The following is a 24,528-nucleotide window of genomic DNA, read 5'->3' on the forward strand; positions in this document are numbered from 1 at the left end:
ATTCTCATCTTTTCAGCAGTCAGTAACAGCTCCATCTCCCAGCAACGGTGCTGCTGTCGTGCCTGGAATATTGAAAAGCCTGCGATGTGGGGGACGGAGTTTGAATAGACTGACGCTAAGTTTAAAATGTACGATTCTAATAATACTCTGGATTAGCTAGACTTGATTGTCTTGTAATGGTGATAGTTAAATCGCAATGTCGCAGAGGATAATTTTGCCCACTGGCGGCCTTAATTTGTGCTTCGTTTTTAATTTGTATCGAAAGTCTTTCATTGCATCGAAATTAGCCACTGCTTGAACTAACTGCTTGTGTGAAGTGGACACGTTGTGTTGTCATGCGTTTCCAAGCAACTAGGCTCTCTTCACGAGGCATTCATGTACTGTAATAAGGGCTTCTATAACTCCCCATTTAGTATAACACAGTTTAGCCTTTACAAAACCAGACAGAACTAACTTACAGAGTACTAAAATCTTTTTTTTTTTTTTTTACTAAACTAATCTACACACTTACCCTACTACTCCATCCAGCGGCAAACGCTAATATTTCAAACTAAACATATTGTTTAAATGACATTCAAGCATATTAAAATACACAAGAATCTGTCAGAGAACACAAACACTGAAGATGATATCAAGGAACTTTTATTGATCTTGCTGCAACAGTGTCCACTGGCATTGGCATTTCATTAAAACTTAAAGTGAACAGGGTCTCAAAGAAGAAAGAAAATACAGTTTCCAATTTCTGCCACATTCGATAAATCTAAGCTAAATGCATTTCTGAATGTTTCTGAGACCTGGGGAAAGTATGAAGAAAAAGCAGTGATTTTTTTGTTCAAAAATGAGTCAAAAAATAACTAAACCTCCATACTTCAGAGTAGAAACAAGCTGGGAGTTAACTGCAACCGATCAAAGACAAACCTAAACCATGTTTATTTTAACCAATCCATTTCTATTACAAATATCACACTGCTGTATTGGCAAATCTTTCCATCTCTGTAAGAAAGTAAATAATATCAAACATGTTTCCAAAAATATAATGTTTTCTAGTAAAACATAGCAATAATTAATCTTATCCTCAACTTGAAAGTTGGAAAGAAATCAAACAGAAAGGAACTGATCCTGTATTTAAGGTATGAAAGGGAACAGCTTTTGACACAGCTGCTCAGCTTAGTAAAGTAAGGCATGGATACAGAGATTAAGCACAAGAGATCACTGTAAGGGAGAACAAAAACTGTGCTTCAGAGAATGACTGGAGCACAGAAAGAGACAATTAAATTCATGAGAATAAGTCTTATCCTCTTTAAGTCACTGTTTGGATAATCTCTTTGCTTAATTCTCTTTCAATATTAATCAAACCCTCTCATCTTCCACAAGATTTGGCATCCCAAAAAACAAACTCAACAACATTTAAACGATCTGACGTGTGAACTAAACTAGACTAAGAAGCAGACCAGAAGAACATGCATAGAAGAGCATTGGAAAGATTCAATTCAAGTTTTTTTTCAAGATGTTTGATCTGAATGAAAATATGAAAGTCTGTTCACTACAAAACGATCCATCTTTCAAAGAATCGTTCACATTGTGTTGCTGTGAGACAGACAATAGTAAAATGACCAAAACAACACTTCAGTGCTTACCTACCTATGATTTGATTATCAAGGTTCATAAGGATTGTAGTAATCGGAAAGTGACAGTAGATGTCACAGCTGATATTAATGTTAAATATTCACTGTGCTATTTCTCCCATGAAAGGAGCCGTAAGGTGTGTACTTGTTAGGTACATAATGCAAGTGCTTCCTGAGACCAGCTCTCTTTTTGTCATCATTTTATAAAGCATCTTAAACCCTTGATCAATTCAACAGTACTTGGTATTGTTTACCTTTAAACAGAGCGTGTGAATTCAGAGCTGATGTTGACATTTCAAGTGTCTCGCCATGCAAAGGTAGGTACAAATCGGAACGGAAACATTCTCTCTGACCTAAAGTAAAAGTTTGGTCATTCAAAACTGCGATCAGATGTCATTACTTAACTTAAAATTAACCTGCTTAAAGGGCAAAAGGCTAATGTTGGGGTAGTTCTAAATAAAACTAGAAAATTTGTTTGGCAAATTAAACTTAAGTAATTAAGGTCTGTGGTCTCTTTTTAGCCAGTTCTATAAAACTATTTTTCTGAGCTGAACAAATACCTGAAACAAATTTACAAAAAAAAAAAAAAAAAACTCTTTTAACTGTTATAAAAGACTTGGAATGAATACAGAATCCTTTCATTTTTTTAATCAAACTGTGGTTATAATCCTGCTGTCCCTTTTAAATAAAACTAGGGGAGAATAAATCCAGTAATTGTTTTCGATGGAAAAAAACAACAACAAAAACTTACATTTGGGAGGCCGTGTACATAAAGTAACTGCATTTCCTGACTTGAGTGCAAATCAGTTTAGATGTGAACCAACTAGACTGCATTATGGGTATCAACTGGAACAGTGTATCTGACAATCAGCAATAAATCTCTGACGGCTGATTTGTTTATGAGTCTATTACAGTAAATTGGTAATATATCCGGGCACTTACAATACAGAATTTTTCCCTTGCTCTGTGACTTAAGCAAGTACAGCTGATGGAAGCCCTGAAACCTAAACAAAAAGAGCTCAACATGCTCACAGGTTAACTTTCAGGGCTCCAGCAGCCCCACTGGGCAAACTTTAGTCATTTATCCCCATGATTATGCAGCACCCAGCAGCTAAAGAGAGCTAAAGGAGAGGGCTCACAACATTGGTTTCTACAAGCCAAGCCACTGGCACACATGTACCAGGTAATTAATCTTCAAGTTGGTTCCTCTTCTTTAGATGTCCATCTCAAACTGAGCATCTTCACCTGCAACACACAAAAACACATAATTTGCATCATGCATGACCATTAAAAGAGAATGGTGTGAGCTAACAGTAATCTAACCCTCCAACCGCAGAGCCATTAGTGTTTATGTACATAAACTGATCTCGCACAAAGCAGGGAGGTTGCATTGGAAACAGTTCCAGTTCAGTCAGTTTTAAAGACCAACCTTGCCCTGGCTTGGCATCATGGTTTTTGATGTTGTTAGCCTCATTCCTCTTGATTTCATTCAGGACATTCTTGCTTGTCACTCCTGGGATAACCGGCAGGTGTGCTGGTGGGGTCTGGGCGATGGGTGAGTTACGTCGGTCTAACAGGAACTTGCGATCATAGATTATTCGAGTTCCTGCATTGTCATAAAAAAAAAAAAAAACTGTTATAAGTTATATATATTTTATTACATAACTACCAGCCAACATTTTCCTTTTTGCGTTACAAAGAAGAAAACATGTCATATGGGAAACAAGAGGATGAGTATATGATGACAATTAAGTGAACTTTCCCTTTAATGCTGATCATCATATGCCTTAGAAATTTGAAAAATAAACTACGATCACATATTTTAATGTTTTTTTAAATCACAATGATGATTAATGTGACTGATTTAATATCAGTGGTCACAACAAATAATTATCTTATATATATATATATATTCTTATTATGCCCCAATGAAAACCAAAAGCACAACATTACTACTGACTGACAGCAATCAAGATCACAAATGGTAGGGTGTATACTGCAGCACGTGCCGGACTCTGTACACGTTTACTGTAAAGCTTTATTTTGTTCCGTATTATTCTGTTCATCAGGCACTGCGGACCAATCATGTTGATCGGAGAGACGAACAGGCGGCGCTGTTTTTGTTTTGAACTACATGGCTGTGTCTCAAAAGCCAAGTAAGCAGCCTTCCTCGGCAACATGTTTTGGTCATCGAAGATTTAAACGTCTCGACAGTTTGAGCATCATCAAACTGTCTACATGCAAACTAACTAAACATTTCTAAGACCAGTAAAAGTACGGTCTACGCAAGCAAAACACTCGGTTTTGAGACACAGCCTTTTATGTGGTTACGGCTTCCTGGCCAACACAGGCCACCCTCTAACATTAGACGGTCTCCATGTAAACAACAGGCAAACGGCTGCAGATATAAGCCTGGAAGTACAGCACACGTCTCAGGCGGGTTATTACCTCCCGGGGTGGTGGAGAATAAAGTGCCTCCGGGAGTGGTGCAATAATCGTGAGGTAGCTGCGTTGAATCGTTGATCAGCACCGTCCTGGTCGGGATGGCCCTGCTCTCACTAAGCTGACGACTGGACGACATTGCACTTGCTTCGGGTGCTAATCAGATTCGAGCAGTAAGTTTTCCCGATGGAAGGCAAAAACTTCGGCCCCTTTTCCCTCTTTTCTTATCTCTTTGCCAAGGCTTTCTTAACGTTCAGCTCGTCCTCCCAGCCGTCAGCACCGTCCCCTCCCTCCGCCAGGCAGGAAGCGAAGAGCGCTGGGAGGATATGACGTCCAGGGAGACTTACGTCGCACAAACGCCCGCCCCATGAAACGTCATTATTTTCATTCAGATATTATTGGTGTATATATATGTAATGAGTGTGTAAGAATATAATATAGCAAATAAACATCCTGTATGCTTCAGATATATATATATATCCGCATTAAAAGTGTTATATATCACATTTATTTTTACAGGATCTTCTAGTACTGTTTATTACTGCCGATTCACAAATCAAAAGAACACAGTAACGTTACTCGGGTCTTTTGCGCAGTTATTTCTCTGCGCATGCGCGATTTCCTCAAGCCAGTCACTGCTGTGCTGTCCTTTTTACACACAGCCTACCGGAATCAATCAACAGAGCGCACAATATGAGTTTCTCCACTGAAGAAAGAGGAAACCCTAACACTTTGAGTTATAGGCTTTATTTCAGTAAGTATGAATTCTGTTCTTCAGGGATTGTTGATGAGACGTTTGTACGGTCAGGTCAGTCAATTGAATTAAGATGAATGGGCCGCAAATCCCACGTGTCGCTTTTTCCTCGCGTCATTTATGACCTAAACCTAATCAAATTAATACATGTAATGAATATCGAATTAATTTGATACTCTTTCATAAAATGTATTTTATTGTCTTTACTAATTGTAGATTTGTGCTAAGTTATTTTTAGTCTGAAGGAAGTAACCTGTTATTCAGGTACAGTAATAACCTAAAGTCCCAAAAAAGGGTAATATGTTATCATTAATAAACAGTGCAATATTTGTTAGATAAAACCTAAGCTCATTAAAATGTGTAATTTTTGTGATGGGTGACTACAAAGTTGCTCATTGCAGCATAGCATGCTTTCACAAATGTCCGTAGTATTGTATTTTATACTGTCTGCAAAATTGGGTGTTGTATTTATTGTAGTTGCACCTGTGCGTTAGAATGCTCACCCTTAGCTGCAGCATGACGTCACCTGCTCTCTTCAGACACAGGGCATGATCATTAACATTAATTTGTGCAGTTTAAAGCAATAATTCACTGAAATATAAAAATATTGTGATTACTGACGCATTAAAGCGGACATTCTTCTTTGGAACACCTAGTCATAAGTTGTGCAGAATATCTCAGTTCATGAATAGTGGTGTGAAATTCTCTTATGTTTCGGTTTATTTTGAAATAAAATCAATGAATGCTTCAAAACATACAACTTAATAAAGTTAAAGTGCCCGAGCTTGACCAGAATACCATATTTATGAAAGTCTGGTATACTATTTTATAGAAATACTCCATTAAATGATCACACAGGCATGTTCATTTTTCTGTCACTTTAAAAAAAAAAAAAAAAACTATGTATCAATTTCAAGATAAACAACAGAGGACATGGTGGCATTTTTTTTATCTAGTTAATTTTGTTTGTGACTTCATTTGGAAATCTGGTGCTCAGCCAGATAACATCATATACTGATCAGATAACATCAGATAACATCAGTAACAGTTGCCTTTGAAATATATATTTGTACTGAAATATGCAATTCAAACTTTTTTTTTTTAAACAGAGAACTCAGATGGAAAGTACATTTCGCCATTCCATGACATACCTATGTACGCAGATGAAGCTCAGGTACAAAATGTTAATTTAATTTGTTCTTAGTTTTTCTTCTTCTAGTCACAGTGTAGATCCCCCTCCCTTATGGGACCCCTTTGGCAGTGAATGACCATTTCACAATCCAGCACAGTGTATATCAGCTCTTTATCGGGTGAAGGGACTTGGTTTGTAAGAGAAGCGATCTTTACCCTTTCAGTAGTGTCATCTTAAATCGTTCAATACTTTGGACTGTTCTGATATCTTACCTGTGTAAAACTTTATGATTAATCATTCTCATCGCTTTACATTATTCTTTTAATAATATGAAGGTTAAATTATTATGGGAGTGTCACATTTAAGCTTTCTTAATTTTTTATTCATTTTTATTTTCTCTGTAGAACATTTTCCACATGGTTGTTGAAGTACCACGATGGACAAATGCAAAGATGGAGGTACAGTATGACCAGCAGTTCAAAACTACACCACTTGCAGTATAACAGAATAAAACGATGGTAGCAGGCTATTTATTTTGCAAAGTCATATATTTACAGACCTAAAACATAAACTGTTACAGTACAGTTACAGAGACTAAGTGATGTTGAAAGTAATGTAATGTATTCATGTAGAAAACCTACATCAACAACCATTTGGTGTCTGCATGAAGATTCTGTCATTCTATAAGTCAATATTATGGTTTACTTTTCAGATTGCTACAAAAGACCCACTGAACCCCATTAAGCAAGATGTGAAGAAGGGCAATTTGCGCTATGTGGCCAATGTTTTCCCCCACAAAGGATATATTTGGAATTATGGAGCAATCCCTCAAGTAAGTCTTCTAAATCAACACTGATCACATATTAAACACATAGAATAAACTGACTGGAGGTAGAAACCGCTTTAGTTTCTGTTTAAACCTTTTGTTTGTTACAACACTTATAATACACTGTTCAAAGGTTTTGTAAGTTTTTTTTTCTCATTTGTTTATCAAGGTTGCCTTTATTTGATCAAACATACAGTAGAATATTGTGAAATATTATAATACAAATTTTCTTCTATATTAATATATTTAAAAAAATTAACTTACTCCTGTGATGGCAAATCAACATTTTTTTTCAGTGGCCATTACTCCAGTCTTCAGAGTCACATGATTCTTCAGAAATGATTCTTATAAGCTGATTTCCTGCTCGAGAATCATTTCTTATTATTATCAATGTTAAACTGCTGTGCTGCTTAATATTTCTGTGAAACCATGAAACATTGTTTCTGCAGCATTCTGTGATAAATAGAACATTAATAAGAATATTTTTCTCTAAATAGAAATGTTCTGTAACATTATAAACATCTTCATGGTAATTTTGGATTGGATTTTATGTAAACATGCTGAATAAGTGTTCATTTCTTTAAAAAAAAAGAATAAAATCTTATTGACCCCAAACTTTTGAACGGTAGTTTATATGAATTCCATCTTCATGAACACAACTTTAAAATGATTCTTTTAGTAATTGTGAGTATGGTTTAGTATGACTTGTAAATATGTTTGTACATATTTTCATTAAAATATGTTTAATCTAATTGCTGTCCAATTGAGACAGTTTAGCATTATACAAACTGAAATCAAAAACCTTTTTTATATATATGAATTGCAAATTCCATTGTGTCTTTTACCCCTTAGATTTTACAACCACTTTCTTTAAATCATTTCTGACAGACTTGGGAAGACCCTGGGCACAAAGACAATGACACAGGGTGTTGTGGTGACAATGACCCGATCGATGTCTGTGAAATTGGAAGCAAGGTATAGATAATCAGTGTTTGTCTTTTGAAATATTCTATGAAATGTATAAAGCAAGCTTTCATTTGTGTATTTCTAGTTGGTTTAGATAAACAAACCCCACAATGCTTGTTCTTCACAGGTGTGCAGTCGTGGAGATGTTATCAGAGTGAAAGTTCTGGGTGTTTTAGCAATGATTGATGAAGGTGAAACTGACTGGAAAGTCATTGCAATCAATGTTGATGACCCTGAAGCAAAGGACTTGAACAGTAAGTAACATACATTGCTTTTTTAGTTTACTTAGAATAGAGACATATATATGTGGTTGTGTGTAATTTTTTGATGTGAAATATAGACATTAGTGACGTGAGGCGACTGAAGCCTGGCTACCTTGAGGCCACAGTTGACTGGTTCAGGAGGTACAAGGTACCTGATGGGAAACCTGAAAACCAGTTTGCATTCAACGGAGAGTTCAAAGACAAGGTAAGTTGTTGTTCAGAAAATTGTTGTAAACAAGCTTTATATTTGTGATTGGTCCTAAATATTCTACATTTATTCCAGGACTTTGCCATCGAGACGATCAAAGCCACCCATGGTTTCTGGAAGGCACTGATCTCACAACAAACCAATGCTGGAGAACTAAACTGGTAAGGGAGTGTTTCTTCAGCGGTCTGCATTTGTTTGCTTATTTTGCATAGTATTTTATTTCAGCTCTGACTGTTTGCACTTTCATTTACAGTCACTAGATAACATGTAGAGTTGAAGGCAAGGTTTACTGCTGAAACACATCAACATAATATAAAATAATAGAGACTTTTTTTTTTTTGCTATGCCCACTTATTGCTTTAACATAAGTAATGTTGCTTTTTTCCCTTTTACTGTGCAGCAAGAACACATGTGTCTCAGAGGGAGACAGTCCATTCTGCTGTTCGGCAGATGAAGCCAAAACAGTTGTTGATGGAGTAAGAAATTAGTTTTTGCTTTCAATTAATATAAGTTTATTCACTGCTTTATCAATTGTATGGGTATATACACACTTGTCTAGGATAAATAGTGGTGATTTATGTCAAGTAAGACTTTACTAGTGTGGTACCTCAAACTAATTTTTCTTTTCATTTTCAGTCATGCCCATGTGGAGAGGCTAGTCCAGTTCCAAACTCAGGTTTGATTTTGTTTAGTTTTTTTTCCCACAGTGAAACATCATATATTTTTAAAATATGATATTATATATATACAACATTAAACTTTTTTTTGCATTGCATATACATTCAGTTTACACTTTTTCTTTTAAATGTGACATGATATTTATTTTGTCATCTTTTTCAGTTGACAAATGGTTCTACTATGCAAAGAACTGAAGAACATAACACTGTGAACGGACCAGTCTGACCATGTTTCGAATATGTATGTCATTATCTGTCTAGAATTATGGTATTTTATGAAAATGTGGGCACTTACCTTATCTGGGGATTGAATCACAGCAAGACATAGGTTAGCTCTTCTAAATGATACTAAGTTAAGTTGTATTTGTTAATGGTTAAATATTCTGTGTAAAAGATAATAAAGGTAGCTTATAGTCTGGTCAAACTCAGGTACTGTAAGATTCTGAACAAATGCTTTAATAAAGCTTTTCTCATATGACACTGCTATCAAATGTTTTTTTTTTATTAATACCTTTTGTTCGGTATTATATTCTTTACATAAATTAAAATATTCTGTCAATTACTCCAACTCATGTTGTTTCAAAGCCACATGACTTTGTCCCCCCCATGCTGAAAATTTTGGTTTAACATGTTTTCCAACACTATCACTACCATTAAAAAATTTGGGGTCCGCAATATTTTTTATTTTTTTAATGAACACTTCTAATTGGCAAAGTGCATAAAATTGATCCAAAGTCACAGGATAGACATAAGTGAAGACTATTAATGACTGCTGAAAATTAAGCTTTTTATTGGAATAAATTAGAAATATATTTGTGTGTGTATATATATATATATATATTTACAATATTACCGACTTTTTTTTCGATGCAAGCCAGTCAACATTTAGCAACCAGATGTCAACACATTAACAACCGATCCGAAACCACCCTATGCAGCTACGCAGTTCCGGTTAAACGTCAAATTCGGGCTGTTTTTTAGCAGCAGGACACAGACCACACTAACTGGTCTCCAACAGAGGCGGACAATTCCAGGTATTGATACGAATATTTCCCTATTACAACGCATTGTCTTCTCTCATTAACGATTGATGCAACATTACAAATGACGCGACTGATACAGACATTCTGTAACTGCAATGTTTAATAGAAACTGTTTTTAACACCAAAAGCTAGGTTTTAGGGATTTATCTATAACGTCACACTGAGCTTTTTTACCTTTACAATACTCTTCTTTGCTCATTCAGTCTCAGCATATCTGGCTGTTGTTTTCAGTGTGTTTTAAAGCGCCTCCTCCATTGATGCGTTTCTGGAAAACTCGCGCTAAACATTTTGGCTGTGTATACTACGATACATTTAAGGTACAGTTAGGGACCAATACAATAATATTTGGTTACACATGTATTCATCTTAATTTAGAATACAAAAAACATAGCACCGTTATTAATGTATAGAAATGAACTTGACTTGAGTTGCCGTCGTGTGAGTGACAGCTATGTCTGTGTGCTATAGGCGTCAAGTGACAAGGTCTTACAACTAGAAATAGTCTCTTGCTCATGTTGTGTGCGGGATCTTGGTTTAGCTATGAGGGTATTTGTGCATTCTATGGAGACAAAACGTTAAAACTTGGGTAATTTCGCAACGTAGCACCAGCTGTTTTTCACCTGCTTACAGTAGATTTAGGTAAAGAGCTTATTCTGGAGTTAGAAGAGCCCCTTGAAAAGTCTTGTACTGCATTGGAACAGTTCTCTCATTCTGCTGCTATTTTATTTCTGGGAACAGGCTTCAAAGATGTCTTTCATATTTGATTGGCTGTACAGAGGATTCAGCAGTGTGTTACAATTATTAGGTAAAGTATCGGCCAGATACTGAAATACTGATGAACACAAATCATAACGTAACTGATTCTTGTGCTTTCATAATCTTATTTAATTTTAGGACTCTATAAAAAGTCTGGGAAATTAGTTTTTCTCGGTTTAGACAATGCCGGAAAAACAACATTATTGCACATGCTTAAAGATGATCGACTTGGGCAGCATGTTCCAACACTACACCCTAGTAAGTATAGTTGCAACATATTTTAATATGAGGTGTATACATTTGGAAAATAACATAATGGTTTATTCTTACAAATTGAATTCTATGTATGTTGGAGCAACCATTGTACATAATGTACCGTATCTTGTCCCATCTACTAGCATCTGAAGAACTGTCTATTGCTGGGATGACTTTCACAACATTTGACTTGGGTGGTCATGCTCAAGGTAAATATAGCATTTATTAATTAATGGTTAATAAGTTTGGAATTTCAAATTCAGAATTAAAAATATCACTGCTAGTTTAAGATTCTAATTTTTTTATTGCTAGAAACAAAGTTTAGAAACAAATTGTATAACTACCTTGTACACAATGCAGATCTATTAATCAATCAATTTTCTATTCTTAATTCTCAGCAAGAAGGGTTTGGAGGAATTATCTTCCAGCAATAAACGGGATAGTGTATCTTGTGGACTGTGCTGATCATGAACGCCTTCAAGAAGCCAAAACTGAGTTGGATGTAAGTCTACTTTTTTAATACAATCAGTGGTTCTGTTTATGACAAGATATCAATGAATGTTTAACTATGAACACATCCAAACTCTCACAAAAAATAAATAATACAAAGTCATCACTTGGGCAGTACCCTAAGGTACAAAACCTAAAAAGTACATCTTTGAATCTTATTTACCCCTTAATATTATTACATATTAGAACTTCCAAAGTACATAGTGAATGTTTTGTACATTTGTTTGAGAGTGCAGAGGAATATCTGCACTGATAGTTTAAATTTCTTCGCAGTTCCACCAATCAAAACACAGCCGTGTATTTGAGTAATAACGAGGGCATGTTGCTCTTTAATCATAGGCCCTCTTAACTGATGAAACCATCTCCAATGTGCCAATCCTTATTTTGGGGAATAAAATCGACCGTCCAGAAGCAATTAGTGAAGATGTGCTGAGAGGAATGTTTGGTCTTTATGGACACACCACAGGAAAGGTAGATCATTGAGGGAATATATTTTAGACATTTTGTTTTTTGTGCAGTGTATGTACTGTAATATAATGAATAATGTTTTCTGGAGCAAAACATGTCCTTTTATCTCTCTTAGGGGAATGTTTCACTGAAGGAACTCAACCTGAGGCCAATGGAAGTCTTTATGTGCAGTGTGTTGAAGAGACAAGGATATGGAGAAGGTTTTCGATGGCTTTCAGAGTATATTGATTAACTTATTTAAGGTTTATTAATTCAAACCCCATGTATTTTTTTATTTAGTAATTGATTATTTATCTTTTAATGAAACTAATGAAACTAGTAACCAAGGGAGTTTGCTTTAACAGTTGACTGAGTTGAATTATTTTAAGAGATGGCATCCAGTTAAAAAACAAAAAGTGTCAATTTTATAGCATGTGAAAGGTAAACATACCATTGAACATTTGAATCAATGACTTTTAATCAGGGGTATATCACTTGTGCTGTGAAATTCTGATGTGAAATCATCAGATGATACAGAATCAGTGTTTTTGTTTTCATGTTCTATTACCTCAGTGCCTTAATGTTGGTGGTTTTTCCTAGTTCTGGATTTCCCAGTTCAAAAAAAAAACTTTTGAAGTGATTTGGTGTGGATTGCCAGTGCATATATGCTTGCGTATCAACAGTACGGAGATTTAAAATGAAATATTTATTTATAATATTTAAAAGTACAAGTGTTTGATTTGTATGATGTATTTTGATACTTTTAATTCTGTGCTTATGTAACACTCGGAGCCATGATGTGACTACATTAGACAGTTTCCACACTAACTACCTGGCTATGCAATGAGTACTTTTTGACTGTCATCTGTGACTTATTTGCAGTTATGGCATGAGAGTACAAAGGCTTTTAAATTAAATTCATAGAATAGGCCTGTGCAATAGAAAAATGTGTCATATTACTAGCTCACTTACCCAGGCGTATGTGAAAGGATTGGGATTTCCAATGCTGCTTATCTTTTCAAATGGCTATGGCAATTATTTACATGGCACTTGTAGCATTTATGTACTGAAGTAAGCAACAGCAATAATAAAAAAAGAATATTTTGGATTTTCCGTAGCCTATATACTTTGATATTAAAAAAAAAAAAAACATAAAGACATGTATATGACTTGTAGAAAGCTATTGGAATAAACATTTTAAACAAGAAAACAATTGTGACATCATGGTGTAGTCAAAAACGGTTATTTGGCAATATTGAATCCTTACCGTTGTGACGTGACCTTTGAAATGAACAAGGACGTTGCACAAGAACACAGTCAGATGTGTAAACAGGGACTGGTGAACGAAACTTTCTTTGGAGTTGGATTTTCAATGAATCCGTTGAACCGGTTAACAAAAACCGTTCATGTCCAGTAGAGTTGTTTACCAATAGAACAGAACGACGTGTTTGACGTGATAAACATCTCTTTCGAACACAACGATCATATTTTTATGTCTATGGTATCGATGAATCGGTGACGTAAAAGAACCACTGAACCGGTTCTATGAAATGAATTGTTCAAAAGAGTCGGACTTCCAATTATAAGGACGCTTCATCGACCACGTGATTACTTTTACACCAATTAGACCAATACCAGGAAGTGCTGCAGATGGATCCATAGAGGATGGATCACGTCGGCGTTAAGTTAATATAGATATTATTAAATTATCTAGCCAGTCAGATGTATTCTTTGCAACCCTAACTAGTAGTTATTGACAAACTGTGTTTGTTAGCATGGTGTTCTTATTAATAATTTGACCTCCAGGGCCGCGTTGACATTTCTATTTTGACCTCTTTGCAAGATGCGAGAACTTCATCTACTATAAGCATACATTTTTTTTTTACCATTTTATTGAACCAATTTTATACTGTTATATAGACAGATCTCTGTATATCTAACGTTTGAAAATGAAGAAAGCGGAAGATTCATGTTGTGTTGTCACAGTGTCCGAGACGCCGCTTAACCTCACATCTGGATCTCCGAATGAAGAACTGAGCTGTAGTGGAGCGTTTCTGAATTACCAATCTGGGATTGTCGTCTGTAGTGGCATTTTATTTTCACGCTTTATCAATGACCGACAGTCCATGAAGAAAGATGCGAAAATATTGCATTCTGAAAGTTTCACTAAAGAGATAAAAGTGCATGTAGATTACATTCACGTTTGCGCCAACCAGTCGTGTGTAACGGACAGACGCAATACGAGCCGTCAAGAGGCTCACCTGTTAATGATGATCAGTTGTGTGGAGTTTCAAGATGCATTTAACAAAATCTTCAAGGGGGCTGATAACTGGGGCTTTTATAGTGGTACTTTGGATGCAGAAGTTCTGGAAGACTTCAGATTTTTAAGTTGGTTTGCACTTTTAAAAGTGCCCACTTCATCCACATGCGCCTGCAAGGAAACTATTCCATGGGTGAAGAGTGGCAGTCTTAAAAAGGGATGTCATGTCATCGCATGTGGGTCTCCATTTGGTGGTCTCTGTCCAGACCTCTTCATGAACACAATTAGTAAAGGTATAGTCAGTAATCTGGCTGGAGGTGAGAATGCTCTGATCCTGACTGATGCCCGCTGCTTGCCTGGCACCGAAGGAGGCGGTGTGTTTGTTAGCAAAGGAGGCAGATCTTACCTTGTGGGTTTGATCGTTTCACCACTGTGCTGGAAATCAAGTGAGTGGATTGGGCTGACACTTGTGTGCTCTGTTCACCTGATTCTGAAAAACATGCTACAGGCTGGTGCCATCCAGGAGTCGCTGATAGAAGAGTCATCACATTCACAGTTCATCACTGGCTCTCTTCAAGCTCCATTAACTGCAAACCGATGTTCAGGATCTGAATTTTGCACTGGAGTTGCCCTGATCGAGACCGGCCAGCTGTGGGGTTCTGGTGTGCTGCTAAACCAGAATCTGGTTCTGACCTGCAGGCATGTGGTGAATGAAAAGTCTGTGCTTACAGTCAGAGTCAACTTTGGAGAAAGGTACTGACATTTAGTTTGTTGATCTTTGTTAAACTTGTTACATGCTATTGGTATTGTTACAGTTTTAATCTTAATCACCATGGGATTTATAATAATATTTAAACTTTCCACCTCAGATTTCATACAGTAAGTGGTAAGGTGCTGTATTCATCAGTACCATCATCTCCCTATGATATCGCTGTGGTAGAGCTTCAGGAGCCCCTCGCAAACTCAGTAAATACACAGTTGACCACATACTTTCACCCAGGTAATGTGCTGCAAACCTCTTTTATTAAAACTCATATTAAGCCATGTCTTTTCTGAGATTTTGGTGTTTTTTTATGTCTAAAGCCACCAACATCAGACAAATGTTTGTTCCTTCCAGTGTGTTCTGGTTTATATGTACGATAACTTCATATACAAATATCAGATGGTTTTGTATCCATGTTGTATTTGTTGTTGATATTTTACACTGCATTCTATATTTAACCATTTTAAAATACACAACCGACAAACTATATACAAAGTATATTTCATATTAAACCCCTTTCTTTACATACAAAATAGAACCTTGGAATAACTTATTTCTGCCACATAAAAAAAAATAATGCTTTGTCAAATCATAGATGAGCTAATAAGCCACAATTATGATACAATAAGTCATGATTATGAGATAAAAAATTAAATGAACAAAAAGTCTAAATTATGAGAAGTCGGATTTATGACATATTTATGACTTGTCATTATCACAATTATGACGAGTCATACTTATGTCAATGTTAACAAATTATAAACTTAAAGGATGACAAAAATTCTAATTGATAAATTGTGGCTTGTCGTTTCAATTTAGAATTATGACTTTGTATCTTATGATCACTGATCTATAATAGATATATATATATATAGATCAGTGCTTATGATTTATCTGAATTATCTCCTATGACTTACTATCTCTTAGTTTTGACATTTTGTCATAACTATGAATTGCCAAAGCATGATGTACTAAAATTATTTGTGAATCTAAATTCATTGTTTGTTGACCGTACAACATATATATAAAGTCGTCATTTAAATGTATTATAAATACATATAAAAGTTGATATATAATTTTGTAACTGTGTGTACTTTTCCCTGTGCAGCACCTGGCATTTTCATGTTGTGTATTTGTTTAGGTGAGGATGTGCTTGTTGTGGGTTATGGAGCTTTAGGGAGCAGCTGTGGCCCTTCGTTGACCTCAGGGATCTTATCCAGAGTTATTACCCATCAGTCACAGCCTGTGATGCTGCAGACTACATGTGCTGTGCAGTCTGGAGCCAGTGGTGGTGCTGTGGTTCGTTCTGCCACTGGGGAATTGTTAGGTAATATCATTCATACATTTATTCTTAAACAGTTTTAAGAATAAAGGTTTTGTTTATCAGCACATCAACCGGTTGTTCGGTAGAAATCCAGTATTCACTGGAGATTGAAATACACAAGACCATACAATAACCAGAAGGGGGCACCATGTGACCAATTAAGCATATATTTCTCTCTTACTATCAGGCATCGGAGTATCTAAATACACATAGGCACATAGTATTTTTTCTCACATGATTTAAAAAAAAATTGTATATATGTTCTAATATTAGGTATCGTGTCCAGTAACACAAGAGACTTTGCTGCAAAAGTGACGTATCCTCATCTGAACTTCAGCATCCCAGTGACTGTTCTGGAGCCTCTGCTGAGACATTTTGCTCAAACTGGAGATGCTGCTGTGTTTAAGGCCTTAGACAGTGCAGAGGATGATGTCAAGAAGATATGGAGACTACAAAGCATTCAGAGCAAGCTTTGATCATTCTCCAAAAGAAAACTGGAAAATGAATTCACATGAATTCCTGTGATTGTTTCCAAATATACAAGATGCATTAGAATGAATATATAACTACTAAAATGAATCTTTGTGTATTTTAAAGGTGCCGAAGATGTGAAAATGTTATTGAAAAATGATAATATGAAAGCTCTGTACTGATAATAAAATGGTGTATATTTCTGAGCTTCTTATTTGTGGACTTTTTAATGTACAATAATTTAACTTAACTGATTGTTTAAAAAATCCACACAAAACAAAACTGCACCCCTTAAACTGATTAAATATTCTGATATATGCAAGTGAACATAATGACTTGATTTCTAACCATTTCTGTAAATGCCAATCAGTTTGCTACAGTGCATCATTAATAAATTAAATGCATGCCAAAACTAAAACAACTTCTAAAACAATTTCATCACACACATTTATTTTTTTATTTTTTGTAAAATAGTTAGAAACCAGGTATGATTAGAAACCAAGGCTGAAAACTGGTTTCTAACTAGGTAGATCACTAGAATCTGGATCACTAATGTGAAATGTGTGCCAGTGATGAAACAATGCAGTATTAAAATTTCAGAGAATTAAAATTGCATCATGCACATTTTTTCTCTTAATTACAATAAGTGACTATTTCAAAGATATGTTTACATCATGACTTCTATTAAAGTTCAAATGTACTTTTTGTTGTTGTTGAACCCTCTGGTTACATATATGTCTTGAGAACCAGCTTTTGTTGGGTATTTTTGGTAGTTATTATAAATTGCTCTTGTCAAAAGAATTTTTAAAAGTGGGTTGAAAATATTTGTTTTCTCATGTCTCCAGTATCACGAGAAAATGTGCATGTTGCAGAGTTTTGGGAGTAATTAGGAGAACAAATGAACAGCACTTTTGGGCCCAGTGCCTTTAATCATATTCAGGCAAGATGACACACTTGGACAAAGAAACATGCAACTAAATGCAAATATACTGAAACTCAGCGTAAATATAATGTTTCCTAATAAGTAAATCCAAGTATTTACAATAATAATGGCATGTACATTACAATACAATCATACACCAGTCCCAAGTAGTATAACATTAGCAGACTCCTGTACACTGCTGAGTAAGACATCAGGACATTCACTATTGACTTGTAATGAATTCCATCACACCAGCAAGGTGCATCACATATGATAATCCACAAATAATTTATATTTCATCAAGATTCATTTCAGTGACACTTGGAGGATTTCTATTCTTCTGTAGATGCTGCGGTACATTGATGAATGTTTACGATGGGGATGTTACCATATCAAATGAGTTTTCTCTTGCATGTGTGGAGCTTCGAAATCACAACTGAGTGAATTATCATATCAGACTGAGTCTGTAACTCATAAGTTTTACACCATTTTAACCCTAAAAACTGATGCTTTAGATATTTTTCTCTGCAAGACTCATGTACTTCTTTACCTTAAGTCATAGATTTTAAGATTCAGACCTTGAATATAAATCCCTTCAGCACCAGATTTTCACCTAGGAACATTACAGCCAGCACATCTTTCACTGTAAATGATGGGAAGATCTGATTAGAAGACATCTGCAAAGACAGATTGGTCCCTTTGGGTATATGAGAGAGAATATTTCAGAACGCATTTTCGAAAGCTCATTCCTGCATCTCCTGTTCATCCATACACTACCTTGTTATAATAGCTGTGTTGCATCAGAAGTACCGTATTACAGCCTGACCTAGTGAAGTATAAGCAAATTCTATTATGACAGACATATGAAACCAGAGCGCACATATCTCAGGATTTATTACTGTCCATTTCAAAGAAAACAATGATTTGGACATCGGGGTGAGGGAAAAAGCTACTGCATTGAGATGTAATATATATGAAAATATAATGCTTTGCCATCTCTGGTTTCGGAGCATTATTACACAGAAGGCAGAAGAAAAAAAGTGCCTTTAGGACAAGGATCATCTTGTAGAAGTGCATTGTGTGTTTCTGGCAAGTAGCCGAAAGTAGGCTGTAGTTGTGAGCGTGGAGAAATTGTTCTTCAAATACATTGACAAAGGCTACTTCATCTCAAGACATTTATGACTATATCTACTTCAAGGTTGCAAAGAAAAGATGCAGAGACTGTTTCAGCCAGAACATAAAAGAATAACAGTCTTAGCTATTTGAGCTAAGCTAAGCTAAGCTAACTTAGCTCTGGGTTTTTTGGACTTTGTGTCTCTTTGTCTTTATAATGATCTGTGTTTATATACCCTATATCATTTGGAGGATATTTAAAACAATTTACATAAACTCTAAAAGCAGAAACATTAGCAGCAGTCTCAATTCCCAAAGAAAGCAGTTGCTGATGGTCGACAGAAGATCTATTGAAACAGGTTAGACCCTGAAGCCTGTCCATCTTTATATACATAGTTTAAAAGGTTGCTTTAGACTTAACAGGTATCATTTTGGCATTTCCGAACGTATAGTGATGATAGAATGTTTTTATTAGACTTGCATAAGAATGCATCACATCACACCTATCAAGCGCCTAATACTGAGCTTGTGTTTGCAGATGCTAGAGACTGATTCAGGAGACAACTCTTGCACTTACAACAAAAACATGATGTTTCACAAGTATTCAGAAGCTCAATAATTGAAAACTCGTTCCCAATACGGTAATCTCACTATAGCTAACTAACCAAGCCACCCTCCCCCCACCCTCCCCAACTCAATGCTGTTTGGAGTGCAGTATAAAGATGACCGACCCTCCTATGTCCACCGTTTTAATGTCAGAAGATAGAGCTGCCTCTGTCGAAATGGACCACAGAAAGCTACGTCAGACAAGGTGAGAATCACGTTTCGTTTTACCAAATGTATCCGCCGTCATCTACTTCCCCCACTTCCCCTTCCTCCTCCTCAGCCTCCTCGCCGTTCTCCTCTGCCTCCTTTTCCTCCTCATCTTCCCATCCAAGTCCACTGCCAAAATCGCCCGAGTACGTGACCACCTCGTCTGGAAAAGGGAAATGTTGTTTAAAAAAAATTATCGCGAGCGATTTATGTGCAACAAAGACTAAACAATACACGCTTGGCACAAGGACAATAAACAAACAGGAGGTGTGACTTTGACGTTGGGCTTTTTAATTGCTATTTCATGTCCAGTCAGGGGATTTGTTCTCATCACCTGCAGGTTCGTTGCAGCCAGTAGTAATTAATCTTACGGACCTTTATTTTGGGCGAGACAACTGCTCTTTTAGAATGGAAATGAACCTGGCCTAATGAATGTAGCACTTGGTCTTCTGTCAGGTGGGTGACTGATGATTTTGTGGATCGAAGTCCTAAACCCTGTAGCTACAGAAGGAGCATTGTCCTCTGTGTGTGTGTGTGTGTGTGTTGTGCTCCTGCTCACCACAGTCAGGGTTGCCATGGATTCTGGAGCCCATTAACTCTCCTCCATGCTGGTCCACACACCAGCACTCCCCTCTGCTCTTGTCACACTGCAGTCTCCTGTAAAAGCCGTCCTCATCACAGCTGGGAATGTATGTATCTGAAATGACAAGTAGAGAGAGTAAAGCACAGACATGCACGTTTTGAGAAACACCATGCGTGTTTTACATTCATTTTCATATCCTATATAAAATGAGTGCTGCATCACGGGTGACATTGGAAACTAGTTTGCATATTGCTGTAAATCATGTGACAAACTCAAGTGACACTGCTCATTGTAATGCATAAAATGTAACCTTGGTGAGGGTTGAGGGCCGGGTTTCTGTCTGCAGTGTCTCAAATTATGATGTGCGATAAAACCCAACTGCATGGAGTAATAAACACCTATATGTCCACATAATCATCATGATATATTTTGCAATGAAATGCAGGATGTAACTCTCTGATGCACTGTGTGTACTAGGGGACAAATCCATTTTAACCATTCAGAAGTTCAGATGTTACATCCCAATCACCAACACACATGATTCTATTAACCTTTACCCATAATTCATCCTGACTGTCCTATTTATGACTTTGAGTGTTTTTTATTTATGAGAACATGAATTAAACATAGCTGGCAAAAGTGATGACCATGAGCTTAGTAATGCAACTCTACACCATAATATATACCATAATCTTGCATCGCAATGGACATTCTTATATTTCTGTTTTAAAAAGAATATATTAAGTAAAAAAAAAAAATTTTTCATTGTGATGTTAGTATTTATGCATTATATGGTTAAACACAGGTTTTACTTTCTAGTGTAGGCTTTTCCATTACCTATACTTTTATGACTGTCATTTTTTTATGAAAATGCACATCATGGCTGAGAAAGAATATTATGTTATTTTGGAATGCACAAATGTTTAACTTTAAATGTATCTTTAAATGTATCATATAACAAAAAGGGGTTTATATTATAGGTTTATATCTTATATCCCTGTTTTGACATAAAACCCTTTGCAAATTTATAATATAGTGCACAGCATAAATGAGTACACCCCCTCTGAATAAATATAAAATATGTATTTTCTTAATGATCACTAATATAATTCATGGAAAGATGGCAAAATTGAAACATATAAAACATACTCAATAAAAACAACAAAATATATGCCAATATTTTCTGTAAAATAAGTAAATTAGCCAATTTTGTTTAAATGAAATATCCAGAAAATGTATAATATATTCTAATACTTAGTTATGTCCTCCAGAACTTTAAGTATACTGCTCTGACCCTTCTTGGCACTGAGTGTACAAGTTCATGTTCATGACAAATTTTCACTTTTGTTTTTGTTTTATTAAGAAACTTTCAGGAGGGTGAACTCATTTTGCAGCACAAAATTGTATTACATTGATAAGAAAATCTTATTTTGCTGAATAATTTTGGCATTCTTCTTTGGTAATTCATCAAGCAGGCTTGTTGGAACAGTATACCTTCAAAGAACCCTAACATGTCTTCTTAGTAAAGAGTTATAAATTTTAGAGGGGCTGTACTCATTTATGCTGTGCACTGTAAATGTATCTAAGAGTAATCATGGGTTAATCTTTTAAAATAACAATGAAACTCTTAATTTGTAGTATATACTTTGGCTGAATCATTTGCAGCGCGTCCTTGGAGAGTCCTGAGAGCGCAGCTGCCAAACTTGCAGCACTTCCTGCAACCATGAGCGCCATTCTAATCCACACCTGATTAGGAGATAATCCCAGCCTTGTGCTTGTCATCTGTTAAATGAAACTCCTCTAAAGTCACTTCTGCCAGAGCCGCCCTCTTTGATCTCCCTTCTGCTTTGCTTTTACTTTTTACTGACTTTGTTTCTCCCGTTCTTTTTTCTTCCATTTGTATACATTCTATATAACCTCTTTCTCTGGTTCTCCCTTTGTTCTTCTACTTCAAACCTTAATTTACTCTTCCCGAGATAGTACAGAGAGTCTCAACGGAGCGTTCATTCTTACCTGGTTTCTTTTTGGCTCCTTCTTGCACTTGGATTCTCTCAAGCTCAGCCAGGCAGGGAGGCTCTGTGGAAGAAAAACAATCAGTGCCTTAAGGGAAGAGCTGGCGCTAATCTCCTCCAGACAAACGCTTCACACAGGCTCCCGCACAAACTCCCAGATGAAGCGACATTACACCAGGGCTGCTCTCCAGGCAGCTGCACAATCAAATCACACTATCACACCCAAACACACATGCATTTTAAAAGTGGCACAACAGACAGATCTAATCTCTAGTTTTATGACAATATAATTCATGAAAGAAAGAGTAAATTACATTTTTGAGTTATATAACTTGCTTTGAATATGTTATGAACAAAATTAACACTTGTTAATAGAATATTTCTAAATTGCAATTGGCTCTTTAATGCCCTGAGGTGAAATGTACACCATTCTTACAATACATTAGATGAACGTTTCCACAAAAATGAAAATTCTATCATCATTTACTCACCCTCAAGCCATTGAAAACCAAAATGACTTTCTCCTGAGGAACACAAAAGCATAATGTCCAAGCCGCACTTCTTAATATTATAAAAGTAAATGGTGACCACAACTATTAAGTAGGAACCAATATGCCAAATAATTCAAAAGAATATTTCTTTTTAGGTCCACTCTTATATATAAAGATGCTTCATGATGCCATAGAAGAACCTATTTTGTCTAAATGGTTCTATAAAGAACCTTTAACATCAGAAGAAATGTTCTGTTTCACAAAAGGATCTTTGTCGTGAAAGAAGGTTCTTCAGATTATAGAAAGGTAAGAAAGAGATGGTTCTTTAAAGAACCTTTGACTGAATGGTTCTTTGTGGGACCAAAAATGGTTCTTCTATGATAGAAGAACCATTTATGGAATCGCTGTGAAGAATCTTTTAAGCACCTTTATATTTAAAAGTGTATACTCTTTAAACAGAGATAAACAGAGGCACTATGCGATGAGTGGGGCTGGGCCGAGGGATGTGGGAGGAGTGAGGCTGGTGGAGTGATTGGAGATGAGCTACACCTGTTCGACCCACCGGTCTCAAGGCCCACGGAGAGAGGACCAGTCCTGGGCTTTATTTTATGTTTGCTTTTTATTTGCGTGCATCAGTCGTCCGTGAGGGGCTGATGCACTGTTTTGTGTTTATTTTGTATTATTAAAGTTTTGTTTGATTGTCCACCGGTTCCCGCCTCCTTCTTCCCGATGATTATGGAGATTTTATCATTACAGTGCACTGAAGCCCGGGAGATGGAGGGACGCGCTGCTGAAGATCCCTCGCCGCTGTGGTGAATCTGTGGTGCCATCGAGCAGGCGAGGAGTGTGCCGCCAGGGACGCTCGAGGCGGTGGGCTGGAGCGAGTTGCCGGGGATGGGTGAGCTCGCTGCTGTTGCCCGTGATGTGGAGGGGCGGTTGCCGTCCGTAAGGGAGCGGAGAAGTCGGCGCCCTTCGCCAGGGGGCCGGAGCTTGCTGCCATCCACCGGAACGGGGAGGAGCAGGGGACGGGGGACTCCTGCCTGCTGCCCAAAACTGGAGGAGCCGTCGCCATCCACCGGGTGGTGGAGGAGTGTCGTGCCGTCTGCTGAGGGCCGTCCAGTGCCACCGCCAGGCACCGCGGAGGAGATCACCCAGCTGGTGGAGGGCCGAGCAGCAGTGCGTCTGGGAACCGGAATTTTTTTTTTCTCCTCTCTCCCCTCTCTCGTCTCTGTCGCTCCTCATGCTTCCACCTCCTTTTCTCTCGCCTTGTCTGTCCTACCCCAAGGTTCCCGCAGGTCCCCGTGAGCGGTCCCCCCCCCGGAGGGAAGGGGTGGGGGGAGTAGAGCGCAGTCTCGAGGGTACCCCCCCGGCCTGCGAGGGGCGATGGGGGTATGTGACTAGTGGGGCGGGGCCGAGGGACGTGGGAGGAGCGAGGCCGGTGGAGTGATTGGAGATGAGCTACACCTGTTCGACCCACTGGTCTCAAGGCCCACGGAGGAGATGGAAGGATATAAAACTGGAGTGACGACAGTGAAGGACGAGAGAGGACCAGGCCTGGGCTTTTAGTTGTATTTTGGTTTTTATTTGTGCGCATCAGTCGTCCGTGAGGGGCTGATGCGCTGTTTTGTGTTTATTTTGAATTATTAAAGTTGTTATTTGATCGTCCGCCGGTTCCCGCCTCCTTCTTCCAGATGAATATGGAGATTTTATTATTACACACTATTTGCCTACATTTTTTTTTTTTTTGTGTGTGTGTAATCTTATTCAAATGTTTTAACTTTTATTTTCTTAACTTATTACACTTTAGTTAAAAAAATTGTTAATGCTTGAATATGAAATTATTTAAAAAATGAATTTATATCAATAAATATT

At 37.0% G+C, this 24,528-nt stretch overlaps 5 protein-coding genes across 7 annotated transcripts in view; 3 read left to right on the forward strand and 2 right to left on the reverse strand.

Moving 5' to 3' along the window:
* Nucleotides 1–626: 626 nt before the first annotated feature.
* On the reverse strand, nucleotides 627–4,383 carry LOC128026138 (eukaryotic translation initiation factor 4E-binding protein 2). Its single transcript, XM_052612896.1, has 3 exons — nucleotides 4,074–4,383; nucleotides 3,055–3,231; nucleotides 627–2,870 (listed from the first exon to the last, which is right to left on the reverse strand). Exons 1-3 carry the CDS (start codon nucleotides 4,204–4,206, stop codon nucleotides 2,839–2,841), a joined length of 342 nt encoding a protein of 113 aa, XP_052468856.1. The 5' UTR covers nucleotides 4,207–4,383; the 3' UTR covers nucleotides 627–2,838.
* A 270-nt stretch (nucleotides 4,384–4,653) lies between these two features.
* On the forward strand, nucleotides 4,654–9,371 carry LOC128026136 (inorganic pyrophosphatase-like). Its single transcript, XM_052612892.1, has 11 exons — nucleotides 4,654–4,821; nucleotides 5,931–5,995; nucleotides 6,358–6,411; nucleotides 6,666–6,785; nucleotides 7,668–7,754; nucleotides 7,873–7,999; nucleotides 8,086–8,213; nucleotides 8,292–8,377; nucleotides 8,617–8,692; nucleotides 8,853–8,892; nucleotides 9,057–9,371. The coding sequence occupies exons 1-11, from the start codon at nucleotides 4,761–4,763 to the stop codon at nucleotides 9,086–9,088; spliced, it is 876 nt and encodes a 291-aa protein (XP_052468852.1). The 5' UTR covers nucleotides 4,654–4,760; the 3' UTR covers nucleotides 9,089–9,371.
* A 415-nt stretch (nucleotides 9,372–9,786) lies between these two features.
* On the forward strand, nucleotides 9,787–13,012 carry LOC128026137 (GTP-binding protein SAR1b-like). Of its 3 annotated transcripts, none has more exons than XM_052612894.1 (7): nucleotides 9,787–9,927; nucleotides 10,675–10,741; nucleotides 10,831–10,950; nucleotides 11,091–11,156; nucleotides 11,346–11,449; nucleotides 11,797–11,928; nucleotides 12,041–13,012. In XM_052612894.1, the coding sequence occupies exons 2-7, from the start codon at nucleotides 10,684–10,686 to the stop codon at nucleotides 12,155–12,157; spliced, it is 597 nt and encodes a 198-aa protein (XP_052468854.1). In that variant the 5' UTR covers nucleotides 9,787–9,927; nucleotides 10,675–10,683; the 3' UTR covers nucleotides 12,158–13,012. The 3 variants fall into 3 exon arrangements, with proteins under 3 accessions (XP_052468854.1, XP_052468853.1, XP_052468855.1); XM_052612893.1 differs by lacking the exon at nucleotides 9,787–9,927 and adding an exon at nucleotides 10,024–10,253; XM_052612895.1 differs by lacking the exon at nucleotides 9,787–9,927 and adding an exon at nucleotides 10,335–10,575.
* Nucleotides 13,013–13,521: 509 nt separating this feature from the next.
* LOC128026133 (peroxisomal leader peptide-processing protease) lies at nucleotides 13,522–16,928 on the forward strand. The gene is made up of 4 exons (XM_052612889.1): nucleotides 13,522–14,917; nucleotides 15,034–15,164; nucleotides 16,069–16,254; nucleotides 16,525–16,928. Exons 1-4 carry the CDS (start codon nucleotides 13,854–13,856, stop codon nucleotides 16,725–16,727), a joined length of 1,584 nt encoding a protein of 527 aa, XP_052468849.1. The 5' UTR covers nucleotides 13,522–13,853; the 3' UTR covers nucleotides 16,728–16,928.
* Nucleotides 16,929–17,631: 703 nt separating this feature from the next.
* Nucleotides 17,632–24,528, reverse strand: part of LOC128026135 (testican-2) — a 29,028-nt gene continuing 22,131 nt past the window's right edge. The window contains exons 8-10 of the mRNA XM_052612891.1: nucleotides 22,167–22,229; nucleotides 20,130–20,267; nucleotides 17,632–19,733 (exon numbers count right to left, since the gene is read on the reverse strand). Coding sequence (XP_052468851.1) covers nucleotides 19,588–19,733; nucleotides 20,130–20,267; nucleotides 22,167–22,229 — 347 coding nt within the window. The 3' untranslated portion in view covers nucleotides 17,632–19,587. The remainder of the gene's footprint in view (nucleotides 19,734–20,129; nucleotides 20,268–22,166; nucleotides 22,230–24,528) is intronic.

Source organism: Carassius gibelio, chromosome A13 (assembly GCF_023724105.1).
Source record: "Carassius gibelio isolate Cgi1373 ecotype wild population from Czech Republic chromosome A13, carGib1.2-hapl.c, whole genome shotgun sequence".
In the NCBI taxonomy this organism is placed as follows: Eukaryota; Metazoa; Chordata; class Actinopteri; order Cypriniformes; family Cyprinidae; genus Carassius; species Carassius gibelio.